This window comes from Penicillium hordei (genome assembly GCF_028827395.1).
Source record: "Penicillium hordei strain IBT 12815 chromosome Unknown utg000001l_segment0_segment0, whole genome shotgun sequence".
NCBI lineage: Eukaryota > Fungi > Ascomycota > Eurotiomycetes > Eurotiales > Aspergillaceae > Penicillium > Penicillium hordei.
The window spans coordinates 2,284,643-2,301,939 of NW_026623142.1; the positions used below are offsets into that span (position 1 = coordinate 2,284,643).

A 17,297-nucleotide genomic window follows, 5' to 3' on the forward strand; every position below is an offset into this window, starting at 1 on the left:
TTCTTGCGACTCAACGAAGACATAACCAACACCACACCACAAACATGCGGTAAGTTTTGCTGTTAATTTTTGTCTGTACCTGTTCTACGGAACGCTAATATTCATTTTTTCTGCAGTGTTGAAACTTGTCACTTCTGTTCCCGCCCGGCCTTCCCGAGTAAGGGCATCACATTCGTCCGCAACGATGCCCGACAATTCCGCTTCTGTCGGTCCAAGTGCCACAAGAACTTCAAGATGAAGCGTCAGCCCCGCAAGCTTAAGTGGACCAAGACTCACCGCGCCGCCCGCGGAAAGGAGATGATCGTGGATTCGTCGCTTGTCCTGTCCCAGTTCGCCAAGAAGAGAAACGTCCCCGTCAAGTACGACCGCAACCTTATGGCTGCTACCATCACTGCCATGGAGAGAGTGGAGGAGATCAGAACCCGCCGCGAGCGTGTGTTCACGAAACGCCGCCTGGCCGGCAAACTCGCCCGCGACCGCCAGCGCGAGGCGGACCGCAAGGTCGTCAACGAGGGCGAGCACCTCATTCGGAAGGAACTCCGCGAGCGCGAGGAGGGTCTCCCCATGGTTGCCGAGCAGAGCAAGGTTTCCAACAGAGTCCACGGCGAGGAGAGAATCCGTCAGAAGCAGAAGGCCAAGCTTTTGGTGGATGGTGGAGTGGAGGAGCAGATGGATATCGACTAAATTTTTTATCCTGGGCATCTATTTTCTTTTGTTTTATGCTTTCTCAGATACGACACGGTTCCTGCAACACGCAGATTTTCGGAGTTGGGCATGCTTTGGTGTTTTAAAAGCAATCAATGTTTTTCATCATATCTCATATCCAGTGGGCTGTTAGCCTCTTGCTGCTTGGGAGGCTAATAAAAATGTGTTTACAATAACCTATGTTACATAGGTTGCTAGTTTGCTAGTCTGTACAGTGACCAGAGTGGTCAAACGACCATAATGAGATCTTTGGAGAACGACCCCAACAAATATCCCATTTAAGCAAGCCCTACTATAACCTTCTCGTCTATAGCACCTCTCGACAACGTCCTCTTAGTCAACCCCACCAACTCCTCTGCTATAGACCGCAAAATAGCCTTGAGGCCTCAATTCTCTATAGTAGTCAATAACGATTCATAGAGTCCATACTTGGTTGTTGGAGGAGCGCCATCCCAGGAGCAAATGGCTACGCTATCATGGATCCCTGGACCGCAGCATACCCAAGAAAATATGTCCTCGATTCCATTTAGATCTGTGGATTCTAGTTATGCGACACGGTAGGTCGTTTCCTACCTTGGTCGCTACCGTCGTCACTTGGGTGGTATTGTCGCTTCCTAGCCTTCTTCTTAACCTGAACTGCCGGTCTCGACTCCAGTAGATAATACCAAGACTGAATAGTCGCAGTCTTGGTGCCTGTTATTTTTAGCTGCGCAGTTGATCATGTCGGTGGGGGTTTAGTGCCCAAAAACAAGGCTCTAGAGGGGTTACATTAAGATGTGAAGCAGAAGAACAGTAGTCACAGCCCAGGCAACAGTAACGGGAGTGTTAGTGACGATTTGACATTCGACATTCACACTTACAGGACCACGGAAGATACTTCCGATATTCGTGAACGTGAGCGAGATGAAACAGGGGGTTGCCCAAGCAGGCATGGGCTTTTGTGGCGATGGCATAAAGAATCGTGCTTGTCTCACAAACTTCCAACGTGGTAGGAATATCTATGCAGCAGAAGGTTATTGGGAGCAAACAACCGTGCATTCAGGCCCTAGGCAGCCACGCCGTCAAAAGTTCCTTTTGATACTCCGAGAGGGAGTATAATAAAAGAGGGAGAGGAGAAAGACGGACTATGTAAAGTCGGTGCCAGAAATTGCCTAAAACACCAGTACTGATCGAATGGCCAAAGTCTAGGTAGAATATGGAAGAATAATTGAGGTCGTCAGGTATACCATGAAGGAAAAGAGCGCGCGATGCAGGGTTGGAAGGGTTAAAGATAGGTAGTCCAGAACAGATAGATCGAGAGATAGCTGGCAGCTAGATGATCTGCGAGCTAGGTAAGAAATACGCATAAACGATAGAAAAGAAAAGACCATGAGGAAGTTGAGCGGTGTTCTTGTGCCGCGCTTGGTATGATCAGTAGCAAACTAAATACAGTACAAGAATGGACGGCAAGAAGATGCTTCGGGTGTGGGATGAAAAAGCGAGAGGCTAGATGGGAAAGAGAAAAAAAAGTGGTAGAGCAAGAGGTAAAAAAGAACAAAGCGCCCTTCTGGTAAGCGAAAACTCCCCTATTCGGTCATCCTTCCATATAGATCAAACCAGGTCCAATCGTAGACTGCGCCAAACACCACCTCCAATAGGAGGAGAAATGAAATTCAGAAGAAAAAAAGCGAATGCAATGGTGGAGGTTGATGACGGAGAATCATAATAGACGGAGGGGAAAGACGTAAGTGGGTATGAAGTAGACAAAAGTAGATGAGACTCATATAGACAAGGTATAGTCGCATCGAAATCATCTGCATGGAAATAAATATGCTAAACTCATGTACTGTTGGATCGTAGCAACGCCTGGTGATAATTAGCCAAGCTGTTTTTAGAGTTCGGTTCTGAACATACAGCTAACGTACCCGCTCGTCGATCATCTCTTCTTTCTCTTCCGAGGGACTGACCACACTGCCCCGGGTGATGGGACCAGAGCTTGTGATAGACCGGGAATCTACAACCGGGCGAGGGGACGGCAAGGGCTGCTGCTTTGACCGTTGTTGTGGGGGCTGTGGCTGTTGGTTCTCATTCATTGAGTAGTTAGGGTGCATTTCCCCGCTGCTCGAAATCCTAGACTCTTTGCTCTTCTCCAATAGCGACCCGCCAAGGGTAGCACATTTGAGAATAGTTTGCATCATCTGGTTTTGTTTGAGCGGCTTGGATAAGTACTCATCCATCTGGGCCTGAATACACTTCTCCCGGTCACCCAACATGGCGTGAGCAGTGAGCGCGATAATCGGGGTTCGTTGAAGCCCACTCTCGCGTTCATATTCACGGATCTTGCCAGTGGCTTCAAAGCCACCCATGACTGGCATCTGAACATCCATCAGGATAACATCATAACGACGTTTCTTGACAGCCTCGACAGCTTCCAAGCCGTTACCAACAACAAAGACGTTGTGGTTATGCCTCTGAAGAATCTTCATTGCAAGCTGCTGGTTCACGTCGTTATCCTCCGCGAGAAGAATATCGAATGAACGTGAGTTGTCGGTGGTGATCGGCGTCGACCGGCCTTCTAAGGCCGGCAGCATACCGTTGCCAAGATCAATCGGCTGACACGGGGTAGTCATGTATGAGCTGATACCAAGATCCAAAGCCGACTTCAAGCTCACACACACCAAAGGACAGACCAAAACAATCGGAATGTACTTGAACTCGTCAAACGTCCGCAAGACCCGGGCCGTGTCTACCGAGTCAACAATAATAACATCGTAGGCATGGCCTGATTCCTTGCCAGAAGGATCTTGGATCTCGGGCGGTGGAACATGTTCTTCATTCCGTACAACCAACGGCTCCAGGTCAATCTTCTTCAACATCTTCATGACGTTGGTAGCTTGAGCACCGTTCTGGCCCTTGTCGATGAACAACACGCGGTGGTTCTTGTACGGCAAGAGCTGATTGGCAATGACGTTCAAAGACTGGTCTGCGAGTTTCACCACACAGGTAAAGTGGAAGGTACTTCCATGTCCATATTCGGAAGTTACCCAAACGTCACCGCCCATCAAATTTACAAGCCGCTTGGAAATCGACAATCCCAACCCAGTGCCACCGAATCTGCGGGTGGTTGAGCCATCGGCTTGTTGGAAGGTATCGAAAATGAGGTCAAGTTTATCTTCTTCAATTCCAATACCCGTGTCGGATACTGAGAATTCGAAGGCATATTCGTTGGTCGTACATTGTTCTCTGTCCGACTTTCGGATAGTGAGCTTAACCTCACCATGCTCGGTGAACTTGATAGCATTGCCAACAAGGTTGAGAATGATCTGGCGGAGACGGAATGGATCGCCAATGACATAATCAGGAACAGTATTGTCAACTTGGTAGGTCAAACTCAAGAACTTCTCGTTGGCCTTGACGGCCAAGGTCTTGAGAGCATTGAAGACAGTGCCTCTAACGGTAAATGGAATGCTCTCGATAACCATACGGTTGGCTTCGATCTTGGAAATATCCAGAATGTCATCAATGATAGTCAACAAACTGTTCGCCAAGTTGTGTACGACGTTCAACATTTCTCGGGTGTACGGCTTGAGATCATCCGTATCCAATGTCAACTGGGTCATTCCAATGATACCGTTCATCGGCGTTCTGATCTCGTGCGACATATTGGCCAAGAACTCTGATTTGGTACGATTGGCCAGTTCGGCAGCTTCCCTGGCGGCAGTGTTTCGCTGGATACTATCCCGCAGATTGGAAACCATCTTGTTAATCTTCCGCTTCAGCTCATCCATTTCACCAGACGCGTTGACCGTGATCAACTTGGTAAAGTCACCGTCGGTGGCGGCATCGGTAATTTCACCGAAAGCACGGACTTGCGACGTCAAATTCTCGGCCATAGTATTCACGTCCTCGGTAATTTCCTTCCAAGTACCGGCAATACCCTCCACGTTGGCTTGTCCTCCCATCTTGCCGTCAACACCGACATCTCGGGCGACCTTCTTAAGCTCCGTAGCGAATTTAGCGAGTCGACCCACCATGTGGTTGATGGTGACCTTAAGCGTGAGAATTTCTCCCTGGGCATGCACTTCGATCTTTTTGCTCAAGTCTCCCTTGGCAATAGCTTGCGTGACATCGGAAATACTTCGGACCTGAGACGTCAAATTCTGCGCCATGGTGTTCACATTGTCCGTCAGGTCCTTCCATTTTCCTTCCACGTTGTCGACCTTGGCCTGGCCACCGAGGGTACCATCTGTGCCGACCTCACGAGCCACTTTACTAACTTCGAATGCAAAGGTGTTGAGACGATCCACCATGCCATTAATCGTGCTCTTGAGGTCGAGAATTTCTCCTTGTACGTTGGCAGTAACCTTTTTAGTTAGGTCACCCTTAGCGACCGCGGTAGTGACATCCGCAATCTCACGCACCTGCGTGGTCAGGTTGTTGGCCATGCGGTTGACGTTTTCTGTCAAATCCTTCCATGTTCCTTCGACATCATTCACCGTAGCTTGGCCTCCAAGAACACCATCGGTACCGACTTCCTTGGCAATCTTAGTGACTTCTTGTGCGAATTGTCGTAGTTGGTCCACCATAGAATTGATAATATTCTTCAACTCTGCGATCTCTCCCTTGCAGTTGGCCTGGACCTTCTGCGTGAGGTCACCCTTCGCAACAGCCTTTGTAACCGTAGCGATATCTCGCACTTGCGTGGTAAGATTGTTTGCCATGGCGTTGACATTAACCGTGAGTTCGTTCCACATGCCCTGGACACCCTCGATCTGAGCTTGTCCTCCTAGTACACCTTCCGTACCGACATCACGCGCGACTCGAGTAACTTCTGTTGCAAACGTTCGGAGTTGGTCTACCATGGTATTGATGGTTTGCTGCAACTCCAGAATTTCACCTTGAGCCCGGCTCTCAATCTTCTGGCTAAGATCGCCGTGGGCGACAGCAGTAGTTACGGCGGCAATTTCTCGCACTTGATCTGTCAAGTTCTTGGCCATAATGTTGACGTTCTCTGTAAGCTCTTTCCAGATACCATGGACGCCAGTGATCTGGGCTTGTCCACCGAGTATTCCTTCAGTACCGACTTCGCGTGCGACACGAGACACTTCGCTACCGAAGACTTGCAGTTGATCCATCATAGTGTTAATTGTTCGTTTGAAGGTTGCAATTTCGGGGTCCATTTCCAGCGGGTGAATTTGGACCTTCATAGACAGATCACCGTTGGCGACTTGAGTGATGATACCACCAATTTCACGCAAAGCTTTCTGGAAGGCCTCGTTGGCCTGCTGGTGCTTGCGCAACTCACGTTCGAGAAGAACGACATCCTCATTTTCGACCTTGGTAAGAGCACGGCGAGTGTGCTCTTCCTGTTTTTGCAATTCGTCGCGAACCTGAGCAATGATATCTTTTTGGCTGCTTATCTCCTCGGCCTGCTTTTGTACGTGGTTGCGGAGGAAGCTAATATCCTCCTCCCGCACGACACGGGTGCCGTTATCATCTTCATCATCGGATTCGTCGTCTATTTCTCCCAGGGGCGGTTCGTCCGCGGCGGCCGGGATCGCTTTTTGCTGCTGTGACAGAGAGTCAGAATCTTGACCGGACGACAAGCGAGAGAGCCCAAATGTCCTCAAGAAATTCCTCTCGTTGGTCTCTTCAGCAGACGGAGTGGTCTGGTAGGGGTCCGCCTGCTGTTGGAAATTGTGGTGACTGACAGCTTGGAATTCCAGATGGTGCACGCGGCGCACCAGGGCCTCAAGCTCGGCCTCGAAGGCTGCCTTGGCGGGACTGCTTTCTCCGGGAAGTTTGGCCGATTTGGTACCGTTGGCTAACTGGAAATCAAATGGGGGCGAAGAGGAACCGGGGGTAGATTCGTCTCTTGCTAGATTCTGCAGCACGGCAGCCGCGGCCACGAGTGTGTCGTCCGCGCTAGCCATTGTGGCCTACATAGGTTAGTTCATAGTACAAATATCCAACACATATTATAGTACCAATACCCCCAGTTGAGAATTATGGGATGTAGAGTATCGGAAATAAAGCTTTAGGATCACTCACTGGAAAGTCTGGATCCTGACCGGATGACAGAAATATAGTCTAATTAAGGCGACATGAGGGGGGGGAAGTCCAAATAGAAGATAGGAATAAATAGAGCCCGAGTCAACCGGGGATAAATATGAAAGGGAATCTGGAAAGTCGGGAAGGGGGAAAATAGGTGGATAAGCCTTGGATCCCTGGAGCCCTGGAGAACGCGCCCGGTTATGTAAGCCACCACTTGGATGGCTCTGCGGGGGAAAAGACAAAAAGAAACTTAGAAACAACAGATAATAAAAAAAAGGTTTGTCGAATCAAATAATATAAAAAAAGGAGGTTTGAGGATGAGAAGAGAAAAGCGGGATTTGGATGGGGGAGGGGGTAAAGAGATTTTGAAAGGGGCGGTGATATGTCGCCTCTTTGGGGTTTTGGGTGATTTTTTGGAGGGTGATTTCTTTTTTTTTCTATATGTCTCAAATCTTTAGGTAGAATCTATAAATCGTGTCTGAATAGGAAAAAAAAGAAGAGAGATAGAATGGGTCAAATTGGGTAAAAATAGGTAAAAATAGGTAAAAAAAAATGGGATATGTTTCTGCACATAAAAATGCCCAGGTGACTGGGGACGCACGGACTGATCAACTATGGTTTTTTTTCATGGGTACACATAAGACACATGGATATATATATATATATACCTGAGATACTCCGTATATCGACATGCATAATGTATCTATACCATCTACGGAGTACCGAGTATCAAGTTACCTACGGAGTACACCATTCCCGTTTCATACCCAGGTATGGAAGTGATCGACTCCGTGGACTAGTGTCGATCACAAGGTGGCTCCGGTTCGTGGTTTTGCTTCTCAATAGTCTAATTCTATATTCTTGGGTAAATTACTCCATACTTTCCCTTCTTATCCCCAAAGGAAAAGATAGGCGAGACAGAGTTTGAACAATTAGCTGGGATTTAATGGGATCCAGTCGGAGTTAGTCTGAGCCTATAAGGAACCAACGAGAATGTCTGTTCGTTAAGGTACTGTCACCGATCCATAGTTAGATTTACATCGCAATTTGCGTCTTTTTTGGTGGCTGAGCCGGGATTAGCGTCTCCAGATGTCCCATTATCGTTGGCTGAGGTATTCGTACCGTCTATTGGTCACATGGGGACCTCGTGTGATGGTGAGGATATGAAGCTGGTCGACATTGCACGTCTGGATCACTCACTACTATTTATGTACCGACCATATGCTTCAAAATGTAATAAAAATATGGAAACCATGTGTTTGCAATGGGTAGGATTCTGTATAGATCCTATATAGATGAAATACAGTCCCCGAGTGGAAAAAAAAAAGAGATACCTGCAATATACAACGTTGTAGGTAACAGGTACGTACATTCTACCTAACCTTCAAATGTTATGGTGATTGGGATGGGCGATGGATGGGTGCTGCTAGTCAACTAGTCAACTGGTGAACAGTGAACAGTCAAATGGCGGGGTGGAAACGGCACAAGTGGTCGGTGTGCCCTGACGTATTATCTTTTGGAATCCCGCAGAGTCATAATTCTGTGAAATATTGTCCGATCAAAAGAACGACCTTCAAAACACCCGTCAAAAATTGACTCTGCAGGAGAAGGCTGCAGCCATGGCGTCCGACTTGACAAACCAGATTTTGGACGCCCTGTCCGCGTCCGATGCGCCCATCCTCTCCAGCGATGCCTTCCCCTCCACCCCCTCATTGAATGTTAAGAGTGCGCTCGACCGCCTTGATTCGCGCCAGATGGTCGAATATGAGACCCTAGAGAAGGAAATCGTTACTCTCACTGCTGAGGGTCAGGAGATTGCCGCCAATGGCAGTCACGAGGCCAAGGTCTTCGCCGTGGTGCTTGCTGCCATGGACGGATTGAAGATCTCCGACTTGCCCGGAATTGTGGGCAAGGAGAATGCCAAAGTTGGCCAAGGCAATGCCTTTAAGCGTGGCTGGATTAAGAAGGACAAGGATTTGCTCCGGGCATCCGCAGACTCAATTGTCGACGAGACGCAACAGCATCTGCTTGCCGTTCAAAAAACAAAGACCCTGGAGGATAAAAAGGTCCTGGCTGATCTCAAGCGGAGAAAGTTGATCGGTTTAGCAAAGGAGATTGCTTTCAAGATCACCAAGGGTCCCAAGTACGCCCGGGAATTCGTCAAGGAGCAGACCGACCTCACTCCGGAGATGATTGCCAGTGGCTCGTGGAAGACGGCGCACCTCAAGCCCTACAACTTCAATGCTAAGGGTGCCCCAACTCCATGTGGTACACTACACCCGCTGAACAAGGTCCGCCAAGAGTTCCGCAACATCTTCTTCGACATGGGTTTCGAGGAAATGCCCACCAACCGCTTTGTCGAGACCGGCTTCTGGAACTTCGACGCTCTGTTCGTGCCCCAGCAACACCCCGCCCGTGATCTCCAGGATACCTTCTACATCTCCGACCCTGCCGTGGCAGACGCTCCTCGCGAGGATCCCCCCAACGACCCCCACCGCCCAGCGCAACTAAAGTCCGAGAAGCCCCTCGACTACAAGAAGTACTGGGACAACGTCCGCGAGGTCCACGAGCACGGAAAGTTCGGCTCCATTGGCTACCGCTACCCCTGGAGCGCGGATGAGTCGCTCCGCCTGGTGCTCCGCACCCACACCACCTCCATCTCGACCTACATGCTGCACAAGCTGGCCGCCAACCCCCGACCGGCTCGCTTCTTCAGTATCGACCGTGTGTTCCGAAACGAGTCCGTCGATGCTACCCATCTGGCAGAGTTCCACCAGGTCGAGGGTGTCATTGCCGATTTCGGTCTGACCCTTGGTGGTCTGATTGGATTCATGGAGGTCTTCTTCGCCAAGATGGGCATCCACAAGCTGCGCTTCAAGCCCGCCTACAACCCGTACACTGAGCCTAGTATGGAGATCTTCGGCTACCACGATGGTCTGGGCAAGTGGGTTGAGATCGGTAACAGTGGCATGTTCCGTCCGGAGATGCTGGAGGCTATGGGTCTGCCTAAGGACCTGAGAGTTTACGGATGGGGATTGAGTCTGGAGAGACCTACTATGATCAAGTACGTTGCATCATCTACCATTTATCTTCATTTACTAATATCTTTTAGGTACGCCGTCAGCAACATTCGTGAACTGCTCGGTCACAAGGTCGACCTGAACTTCATTGAGACCAATCCGGCCGTCCGTCTTGAGAAGGATTAAACAGAGAAATACACATAGAAGAAAAAAAAAAAGAACGTGCTTTTAGTGGTGTCTTGCTTATGGGGGTTTCCCGCTTGCAATCACGAGTTTATGTGGAAGGAAACGTATTACATATCAACGATGGACAGGATGTGAATAAAATACTTGATAAAAGGAATCCAGCGTAGACAGTCAATGTAGAGACAATTGAGTAAAAAAGCAGGCTGTCGAAATGATATTCATCTAGCATGTGTTTACACTGGATGTCCTGCCCGTATCTGTGCCCCAGTGCATGGATCTCTGCAGCAGTGGCTCTTCAGCAGGCAAAGCTCGGAAGCATAATCTTCGGCAATGAGAAGTATTTCTACCTCCTCACTCATGGAGCTGGAGACGCCAAAGACCAAGACCAGCGAACCAGTCTGGTTTTCTGAGTCTACAAAGAATGAGGAGGGCTTGATATGCCGAGAAGGGAAAGGAATAAAGGAATAGGAAACAGGTAGACTAAAAAATATATGAAAGGGATATCGTTTCGATTTTTTGGCATTGCTTTTTTTTGGCTTGTGCTTCATGAGGTTGGGTGGGAGTCTATCACAGAAAGAGAACAGGCGGGATTCGTAGAGAAAAAAAAACCTGACCCATTAAGTCGTCGATATTCCATTCATTTCGAGAGATAGGTAGGAAAACAGGAGTTTCTCAGAGGAGAAAAATAAAAAAAACGAACTAAGGAACATAACTATATCCCTTGCGTCCTTTTTTTGGTCTTGAAACCAACTCCCCGAACACGGACCATCAAGCCACGGTTCCTGTGACGCATTAGCCTTGAACACGAAACACGCAGGATGTGTGTGAACGATCATAACGTACCATCAAATCAACCCGTCAACACCACCCGGTAAAAAAAACCACATTGCTGCGGATGATTTAGCGCTGGCTGGAGGCGGTCCAGACGTTCTTGAGGTATCCATCACGCTGGGCCAGGCGGTTGAAGGAGTCATCGCTCTCGCCGCGGGCACGGATGAAGCCGCAAAGAGCGTAGGTCTGGTTCTCGCCGGTGTAGCGGCCGTTCTCGTCAACCTTGCCGACGGAGAGCTGGACGGAGGCGTGGTCGTTGGCCTTGATGATGCGGTTGGTGGCGCTGCACTTGCGGGGCACGTAGCTGTTGGAGGGAGATCATGTTAGTTGTCTGGGTTCTTTTTTGGAGTTTTCCGAGTGAATGTGTTCCCCTCCAATACCCTGTGCCCTGATTTTTCTGGTGGCTCGCCAACGATCGCAGTCAAGCGGCATTGTAGATATTTTTCAATCCTCGCAATCTCCGATCACACCGGGTCCATCGCTTTGGCTTGGAATTGAGGCGGGATTGCTGATTGTATGCGGCCACGCAGACACAGGGCACAGAGGTATATTGGGACTGGGAGAACGGGTGTAAATTCCATGGCACGTACAGATCGACGATCTCTCCCTTGTCGTTCTCCATTTTGGCGGGTTTGGTGTTGAGGTTTTGACGGGCGACGGTGAGGTTGGAGGTGGAGGGTTTTTCTGCCGCACATTAAATTGAAGACCTCAAATGATTTGTGTGGGTCATGTGACCCTTTATCGAGGGCTGGCGTGGCCGAAGTGGGGTAAGCGTGGCCGAAGTGGCAACCGTACTAGAGGCCGTGGCAATTTCATCTCTAATGTTCATATCGACTGCTGGATACGTCTCATGTAGGGCTGGTTATACTATGAGTAAATGTATGTCTTTTACAGATTACTTTTTTCCCTTTCTTCCTGTAACACATCCTTCTTCCATCCCACAGCCACCTCTCGTGCACTTCCTTTTTTAAACCGCACAAGAACCACTCTTTCGGACTCGCCTCGCTTGGAAGACCCTTTCAGCTCAGGTCCGGGATCATTCAGACCTAACACAGATCGCCCGTCGCTGGTCATGAGAAGTATTTTTGGAGATATGCATTTTTCTGTCCATGGGGGAGAACCCGAATGAACGAACTCAGCAAGCGCTTGACGACGCTTCTCCATCTCTTTCACGGAAGCATCTGCACGGGGCTCCCTGTCCAGGAATCCTGACACCAAATGCAAAAGAAGGAACTGTGGTGGGAATAGGATAATTTCTGCCTTTTGGGCACGACTAACCCACTCTGAGGCTGGAAGAAACTGTGCCTCCGTAACCTCGATTCCCCCATCGCTCGTGGGGATCTGGTGCTCCTCGTGCTCTCCCTCTGATGGGAGTTGGTCGAGAAGCTTCTTATCCACGTTGACGGGCAAAGGCAAGAAATACAAATACATCTGAGTAGTATATCGCTTGGGGACATTTGTTGGCGTAACCCAACGAGTAAAGGGAATTAATTGGCCTGTAGAGTCAGCGTGCTGCTTTCATGTCTCAATTACACGAGCTAGGCACTTACCTATATCAGGCTCCGCATCAGCACTTTGGTGATTCAGCCATTCATCAAAGGTGGTCTTGTTCTGGTGAATGAGCCGTCTGCCTGCCTCTCGGGTAGGCTCGTCGACGGCAAGCATCTTCCCGGAGTTCCGGTCTTTAGCTAGAAGAATCCCACTCTCTTCGAAGAGTTCCCTTATCGCTGCACGTCGGTAACTAGGGGAATCTTCATGCCGTGCTAGGTCTTCGGGTGGTGGGCATTCCCCATCTTGGCTAGATAGGTTGCCACCTGGAAATACATGTGCGGATGCGAAAGAGGTGGAGGTCTTCACGCGATGAAGGAGAAGGATCTCGTTCTTTGGAGATATCAGAAGTACGCTATACAGTAGTTAGTTTTTACTATTTTTGGAATGCCCCCCTGTCGACATCACCAGTAATGTAGTCCCTTGCTACTTGCTAGCTTACCTGGAACTAGGCCGGGGCACCGCGGGCTCACTATCACGTTTTGTGCTAGACATCTTCTGAGGATTGGAAGAAATTGTAGTCGTGTATTGTCTCAAAGCAGATTTACTGCTCGGGTGCTGAAATGACTGAACCGAGGCAATATACGATGCACAAGATGTCCGAAAAACAAGACCAACGGCAAGTCGATGACCCAATCGCTGTGATAAGTGACGAGAAATAGATCCTTGACAAATAAAAGACATCGTGATCTCGAAGCCGTTCCTCGGCTTCTCAATACAGTAAAAGGCAAAAGACCCGAGAGCCTAGGCAGTTCCTCGGTACCCCGCGTGTAGCTTAACCTCATCGAGCTTAGCCGAATGCAGCGCCATGTGCTCGGGCAACCTTCTACGAACTATCTACGTGACGTTTACAGTTGGAATAGATTGAGAGAAAAATAAAACGTGTATGCTCATTACCAGAAATGGCGTAAATCTTCAAATCGTAAACTCCTATCCTATACCCTTATTTTAATTTTCAAGGCCTCATCACCTATCGGGGTCACCCTGATAGATGTATTCACAAAGAGGTCCAGTCAACTCTTACAAAGCTTGGATCTTACGAGTAAAGCTTCTTGTCGTAGCTGTGGAGACCGTGGACGTTACCCTCGGTCATAGCACTGGCACTTCGCATCTCGAAACGCACGGTGCCGTTGTTGACACCATCGTGCATATCGGACAGGCTCTTGACACCAATGTCCTGCAGGGAGTGCTGGACACCGGCAATGAGGTAAGGAATGAACTTGGTGACGGATCCGCGGTCAAGAACGGAGCCAGCGACACCCTGGGCAACAAGGACGCGGTCCTTCTCGGAGAAGTAGCGAGCAGTACCAGCGTTGCTGGCCTTGCTGTCCTTTCCGTCACCACCGGCCTTCTTGTCCTCCATGGCAGCGATACTGCCCATGCCACGGTAGGCCTTAACGAGCTGGCCCTCGTTGCTGACGTAGTACTCTCCGGGAGACTCGGTGGTACCGGCAAGGAGACCGCCCATCATGATAGTGCTGGCACCCATAGCAAGACCCTTGACGATGTGGCCGACGTTCTGGATACCACCATCGGCGATACAGGGAACACCGAAGCGAGCGGCGAAGGATGCAACGCTGCGCACGGAAGCAGCCTGGGGGCGACCAACAGCCATGACCTCCTGGGTGATACAGGCACTACCGCTGCCCATGCCAATTCTCAGGCCATCAACACCGGCGGCAATCAAAGCAGCAGCCTGCTCACGGGTAACAACGTTACCACCGATAACGTCGATCTCGGGCATGTTCTTCTTAATGTACTTGATCATCTCGATCTGGTACATAGAGTTACCCTGGCTGGAGTCCAGAATAACAATGTCCAACCCAGCCTCAACAAGAAGCTGGAGGCGCTTCTTGTCCTCCTCGCGAGTACCAATGGCAGCGGCAGCGATTAGCTGCTTGGAGTCGGGGAGCTTGGAGGCCAGGGGGTAGTAAAGGTTCTTCATCAGATCAGAGCGGGAAAGCAGTGAGACGATGTTGCCGTTGGCATCGACAATGGGGAGCTTTCCCTTCTTAGACTGACGGAGGACGTCGTTGGCCTCGGCCAGGGTGGTGCCGGCCGGGGCAGTAACAAGATCCGTGGCCATGACGGCAGTCACGGGTTCGTTGAGATCAGTGTGGAACTGAATGTCACGCGAGGTAACCATTCCAACGAGCTTGGACTTGAGAGTTCCGTTCTCTATGTTCAAACATTAGCGATTGCTGCTGAAAGCTTATGTGAGGACAATATCCGAAATAGACAAATTGGTCAGATAAAATCTGGTTCTCTACAGTGCAACTTTCGTTGCTGCAGTGGAACGAAAGTTATAATTAAAAGAGGGTGGTCATCATGCAAAATGGGTGTAGGTGCTGGGAAAAGTAGATGTGGGTGTGGGTATCTTACCAGTGACAGGGAAGCCACCGAAGCCCCACTTGGTCTTGAGGTCCTTGGCCTCACCAACAGTGGTCTTGGGGGAGATGACAACGGGGTCCAAAATGAAACCGTTCTCGTATCTCTTAACCTTGCGGACCATCTCCGCCTGATCCTCGGGGGAGCAGTTGTGGTGGATAACACCCAGACCACCGAGCAGAGCCATGTGGATAGCCATGTTGTGCTCGGTGACAGTGTCCATGGGAGAGGACAGAAGGGGGGCCTTCAGGGAGATACGCTTGGTAACAGGGGTATCCAGGGAGACATCGGAAGCGGGGAAACCTGTATGGGTTAGAAAAACGCAAGATTTTTTTTTTTTTACTGCGGGGTCCGGCTTACCGATGTAACCGGGCAGGATCAGGAAATCATTGTAGGTCAATGCACCGTGCTTATCAGAGTCAAGCAGGGTATCCGCATCAAGGCCATCAAGGGTGGTATAGGTATTCAAAACCTCCATGGCCTTGGCGTAGTCGGTGATCTCAGCCTTCATGGCGGCACCAGGTGCTGCGTCGCCGGCGGTGATAGGCATGGTTAAAACGAAGAGAGGTTAAAATAACGAGTGAGACACGACCTGAGGGAAATCTTAATCAACAGAAAGAAACGTTCTGCTGATGGAGAAAGTCGAGCTTTCCCAAGGAAGAGAAAGAAGAAGAAAAAGGTCGAGCGAAAAATTGTTTCCTTTTCTCTTCCGTGCACGGCCAAGCCAAAAGGGAGCTTGTCTGTTTCTGGTATAGCGTACTGGTTTTTTCACCGTTCATGATTCCTATTGGCTCGTAAACGAGATCCCCCGAGGCGGTGAGCTTGTTTATGCTTAGATATACGTCTATGCAGGTACATCGGTACTACCATATAGATGGTGCTAAGATTTCCTTCAATAGAATAATGTAACGTTGTTAGGTGTGATTATAATGTGCACTGTTCTTGTGAAATATATTTTCCTGATGAGCTGGGCATAAATATTGATTGCCATACAGCACAACTTTTGAATTTGGTAGTGATGGTCCAATGTCAGTTGGCTATAAGTACCAGGGTGCCTTGATTCTTATACACAGCCATGGAACGAACGAAAAATCAGGTGCTATTGAAAATTATTGGCCGGGCAACAGAACGGCAATGTCACTAGTTACCGGCTTCAAGTCCCGTCTGCCTCTGTAGCAGTATGACGACAGAATGATAGTACCAAGTGCAGCAAACACAGCCTCTTAAAGGCAGCACAGCTTCATCCAATTCTCCTAGGTATCATTTCTCACTTCTGCTATCGATATGGAATCTCCTATGGGCGAACATGGCGTCTTCAAGCCTGCACCCGCGGCACAGTCTCAGGACAAACCGGGGTGAGTAATGTTTTTACCCGAGTGAAATACCTTTACTAAGTTGATGTGCTAGGTTGGAGAGCATAATGGCAGAGCCCAGTGAGTCGACTAAACTCGAGGGCCTTCACGGCTTTGCCGAATATGCGGGTTCTGGAAAGCTGAAGGGCAAAAACGCTCTAATCACTGGCGGAGAGTAAGTGTAGCAAGTTCATAGAAACGAAATCACTTGGCTAATCATTTCTTAGCTCTGGTATTGGACGGTCAGTTGCTATTTTAATGTCTAGAGAGGGTGCGGATATTACGATCGTTTATTTGCCCTCAGAACAGCCAGACGCAGAGGCAACCAAAAAGTCTGTTGAGCAAGAGAAGAGGGCTTGCCTTCTTATCCCAGGTGATTTGAGAGATCGCAACCAGTGTCGTCACGCAGTGGATGAACATGTGAAGAAGTCAGCCTATAGTACTTTCCTGGTATTAACAAATGATTGACCACGAGATTCTACAGATACGGCACGATCAATATACTTGTGAATAATGCGTCGAAACAGTACCTATGTACGGAATTTGAAAACATCGATCTGGATAAGACCGAAGACATCTTCAGAACCAATATCGTCCAAATGATTGCGATGGCGAAGTTTTCTCTTCCTCATATGACACGAGGCGATTCGTGAGTGCTTTCTATCTAATCTATATCATCGTATACTCATGCACTTACTACAGGATCATCAATACTTCTTCGGTTGTGACTTTCCGTGGTTCGGGTACTATGATTGATTATGCTGCAACCAAGGGAGCTATCATTGGTTTTACTAGGTCTTTGGCAACATACTTGATTCCTAAGGGTATTCGGGTCAATGCAGTCGCGTGAGGATCATGCAGTCCTCTCTGTTTGAAAGTGGATACTGACTGGTCTCTAATTTCAGTCCAGGTGCAATCTATACACCAATCCAAGTCGACACCCGAGATGCCGAACAGATGGAAGGATGGGGTCACAAGGCTGGTCTTGGCCGACCAGGCGAGCCTAGTGAGGTTGCAACAAGCTTCGTCTTCTTGGCTAGCGCGGATGCTTCTCTATACTGTGAGTGGTTAATATTACACAACCGCAAATTCTCACCATTTTTGTTTTATTGTGGCTAATATACGATAACTATGCATGTGTAGATGGGCAAGTGCTGCACTGTTACCCGCTTGGTGACTAAATAGTGTTACAGGGAGTGGTATCTGTTGGTGGAAATATCGCCGGAGTATTGTG

At 49.1% G+C, this 17,297-nt stretch overlaps 8 protein-coding genes across 8 annotated transcripts; 4 read left to right on the plus strand and 4 right to left on the minus strand.

Moving 5' to 3' along the window:
- The first annotated feature begins 9 nt into the window (after positions 1-9).
- Positions 10-727, plus strand: N7537_000863 (ribosomal eL24 family protein). The gene is made up of 2 exons (XM_056891921.1): positions 10-49; positions 117-727. Exons 1-2 carry the CDS (start codon positions 45-47, stop codon positions 682-684), a joined length of 573 nt encoding a protein of 190 aa, XP_056756916.1. The 5' UTR covers positions 10-44; the 3' UTR covers positions 685-727.
- A 519-nt stretch (positions 728-1,246) lies between these two features.
- N7537_000864 (uncharacterized protein) lies at positions 1,247-1,658 on the minus strand (the record flags this gene model as incomplete). Its single annotated transcript, XM_056891922.1, has 2 exons — positions 1,247-1,411; positions 1,566-1,658. The coding sequence occupies 2 exons, from the start codon at positions 1,656-1,658 to the stop codon at positions 1,247-1,249; spliced, it is 258 nt and encodes an 85-aa protein (XP_056756917.1).
- An 865-nt stretch (positions 1,659-2,523) lies between these two features.
- tcsC (putative two-component osmosensing histidine kinase (Bos1)) lies at positions 2,524-6,617 on the minus strand (the record flags this gene model as incomplete). The annotated part of the gene is made up of 2 exons (XM_056891923.1): positions 2,524-2,550; positions 2,610-6,617. The coding sequence occupies 2 exons, from the start codon at positions 6,615-6,617 to the stop codon at positions 2,524-2,526; spliced, it is 4,035 nt and encodes a 1,344-aa protein (XP_056756918.1).
- Positions 6,618-8,357: 1,740 nt separating this feature from the next.
- N7537_000866 (phenylalanine--tRNA ligase subunit alpha) lies at positions 8,358-9,963 on the plus strand (the record flags this gene model as incomplete). The annotated part of the gene is made up of 2 exons (XM_056891924.1): positions 8,358-9,802; positions 9,851-9,963. The coding sequence occupies 2 exons, from the start codon at positions 8,358-8,360 to the stop codon at positions 9,942-9,944; spliced, it is 1,539 nt and encodes a 512-aa protein (XP_056756919.1). The 3' UTR covers positions 9,945-9,963.
- Positions 9,964-10,171: 208 nt separating this feature from the next.
- Positions 10,172-10,354, plus strand: N7537_000867 (uncharacterized protein; the record flags this gene model as incomplete). The annotated part of the gene is made up of 1 exon (XM_056891925.1): positions 10,172-10,354. The coding sequence occupies one exon, from the start codon at positions 10,172-10,174 to the stop codon at positions 10,352-10,354; it is 183 nt and encodes a 60-aa protein (XP_056756920.1).
- A 471-nt stretch (positions 10,355-10,825) lies between these two features.
- rps21 (40S ribosomal protein eS21) lies at positions 10,826-11,468 on the minus strand. The gene is made up of 2 exons (XM_056891926.1): positions 11,366-11,468; positions 10,826-11,079 (listed from the first exon to the last, which is right to left on the minus strand). The coding sequence occupies exons 1-2, from the start codon at positions 11,395-11,397 to the stop codon at positions 10,845-10,847; spliced, it is 267 nt and encodes an 88-aa protein (XP_056756921.1). The 5' UTR covers positions 11,398-11,468; the 3' UTR covers positions 10,826-10,844.
- A 1,891-nt stretch (positions 11,469-13,359) lies between these two features.
- Positions 13,360-15,261, minus strand: N7537_000869 (putative IMP dehydrogenase; the record flags this gene model as incomplete). The annotated part of the gene is made up of 3 exons (XM_056891927.1): positions 13,360-14,501; positions 14,706-15,014; positions 15,072-15,261. The coding sequence occupies 3 exons, from the start codon at positions 15,259-15,261 to the stop codon at positions 13,360-13,362; spliced, it is 1,641 nt and encodes a 546-aa protein (XP_056756922.1).
- Positions 15,262-15,995: 734 nt separating this feature from the next.
- N7537_000870 (oxidoreductase, short-chain dehydrogenase/reductase family) lies at positions 15,996-17,244 on the plus strand (the record flags this gene model as incomplete). Its single annotated transcript, XM_056891928.1, has 7 exons — positions 15,996-16,066; positions 16,119-16,238; positions 16,291-16,491; positions 16,548-16,712; positions 16,766-16,909; positions 16,969-17,123; positions 17,207-17,244. 7 exons carry the CDS (start codon positions 15,996-15,998, stop codon positions 17,242-17,244), a joined length of 894 nt encoding a protein of 297 aa, XP_056756923.1.
- Positions 17,245-17,297: the final 53 nt, after the last annotated feature.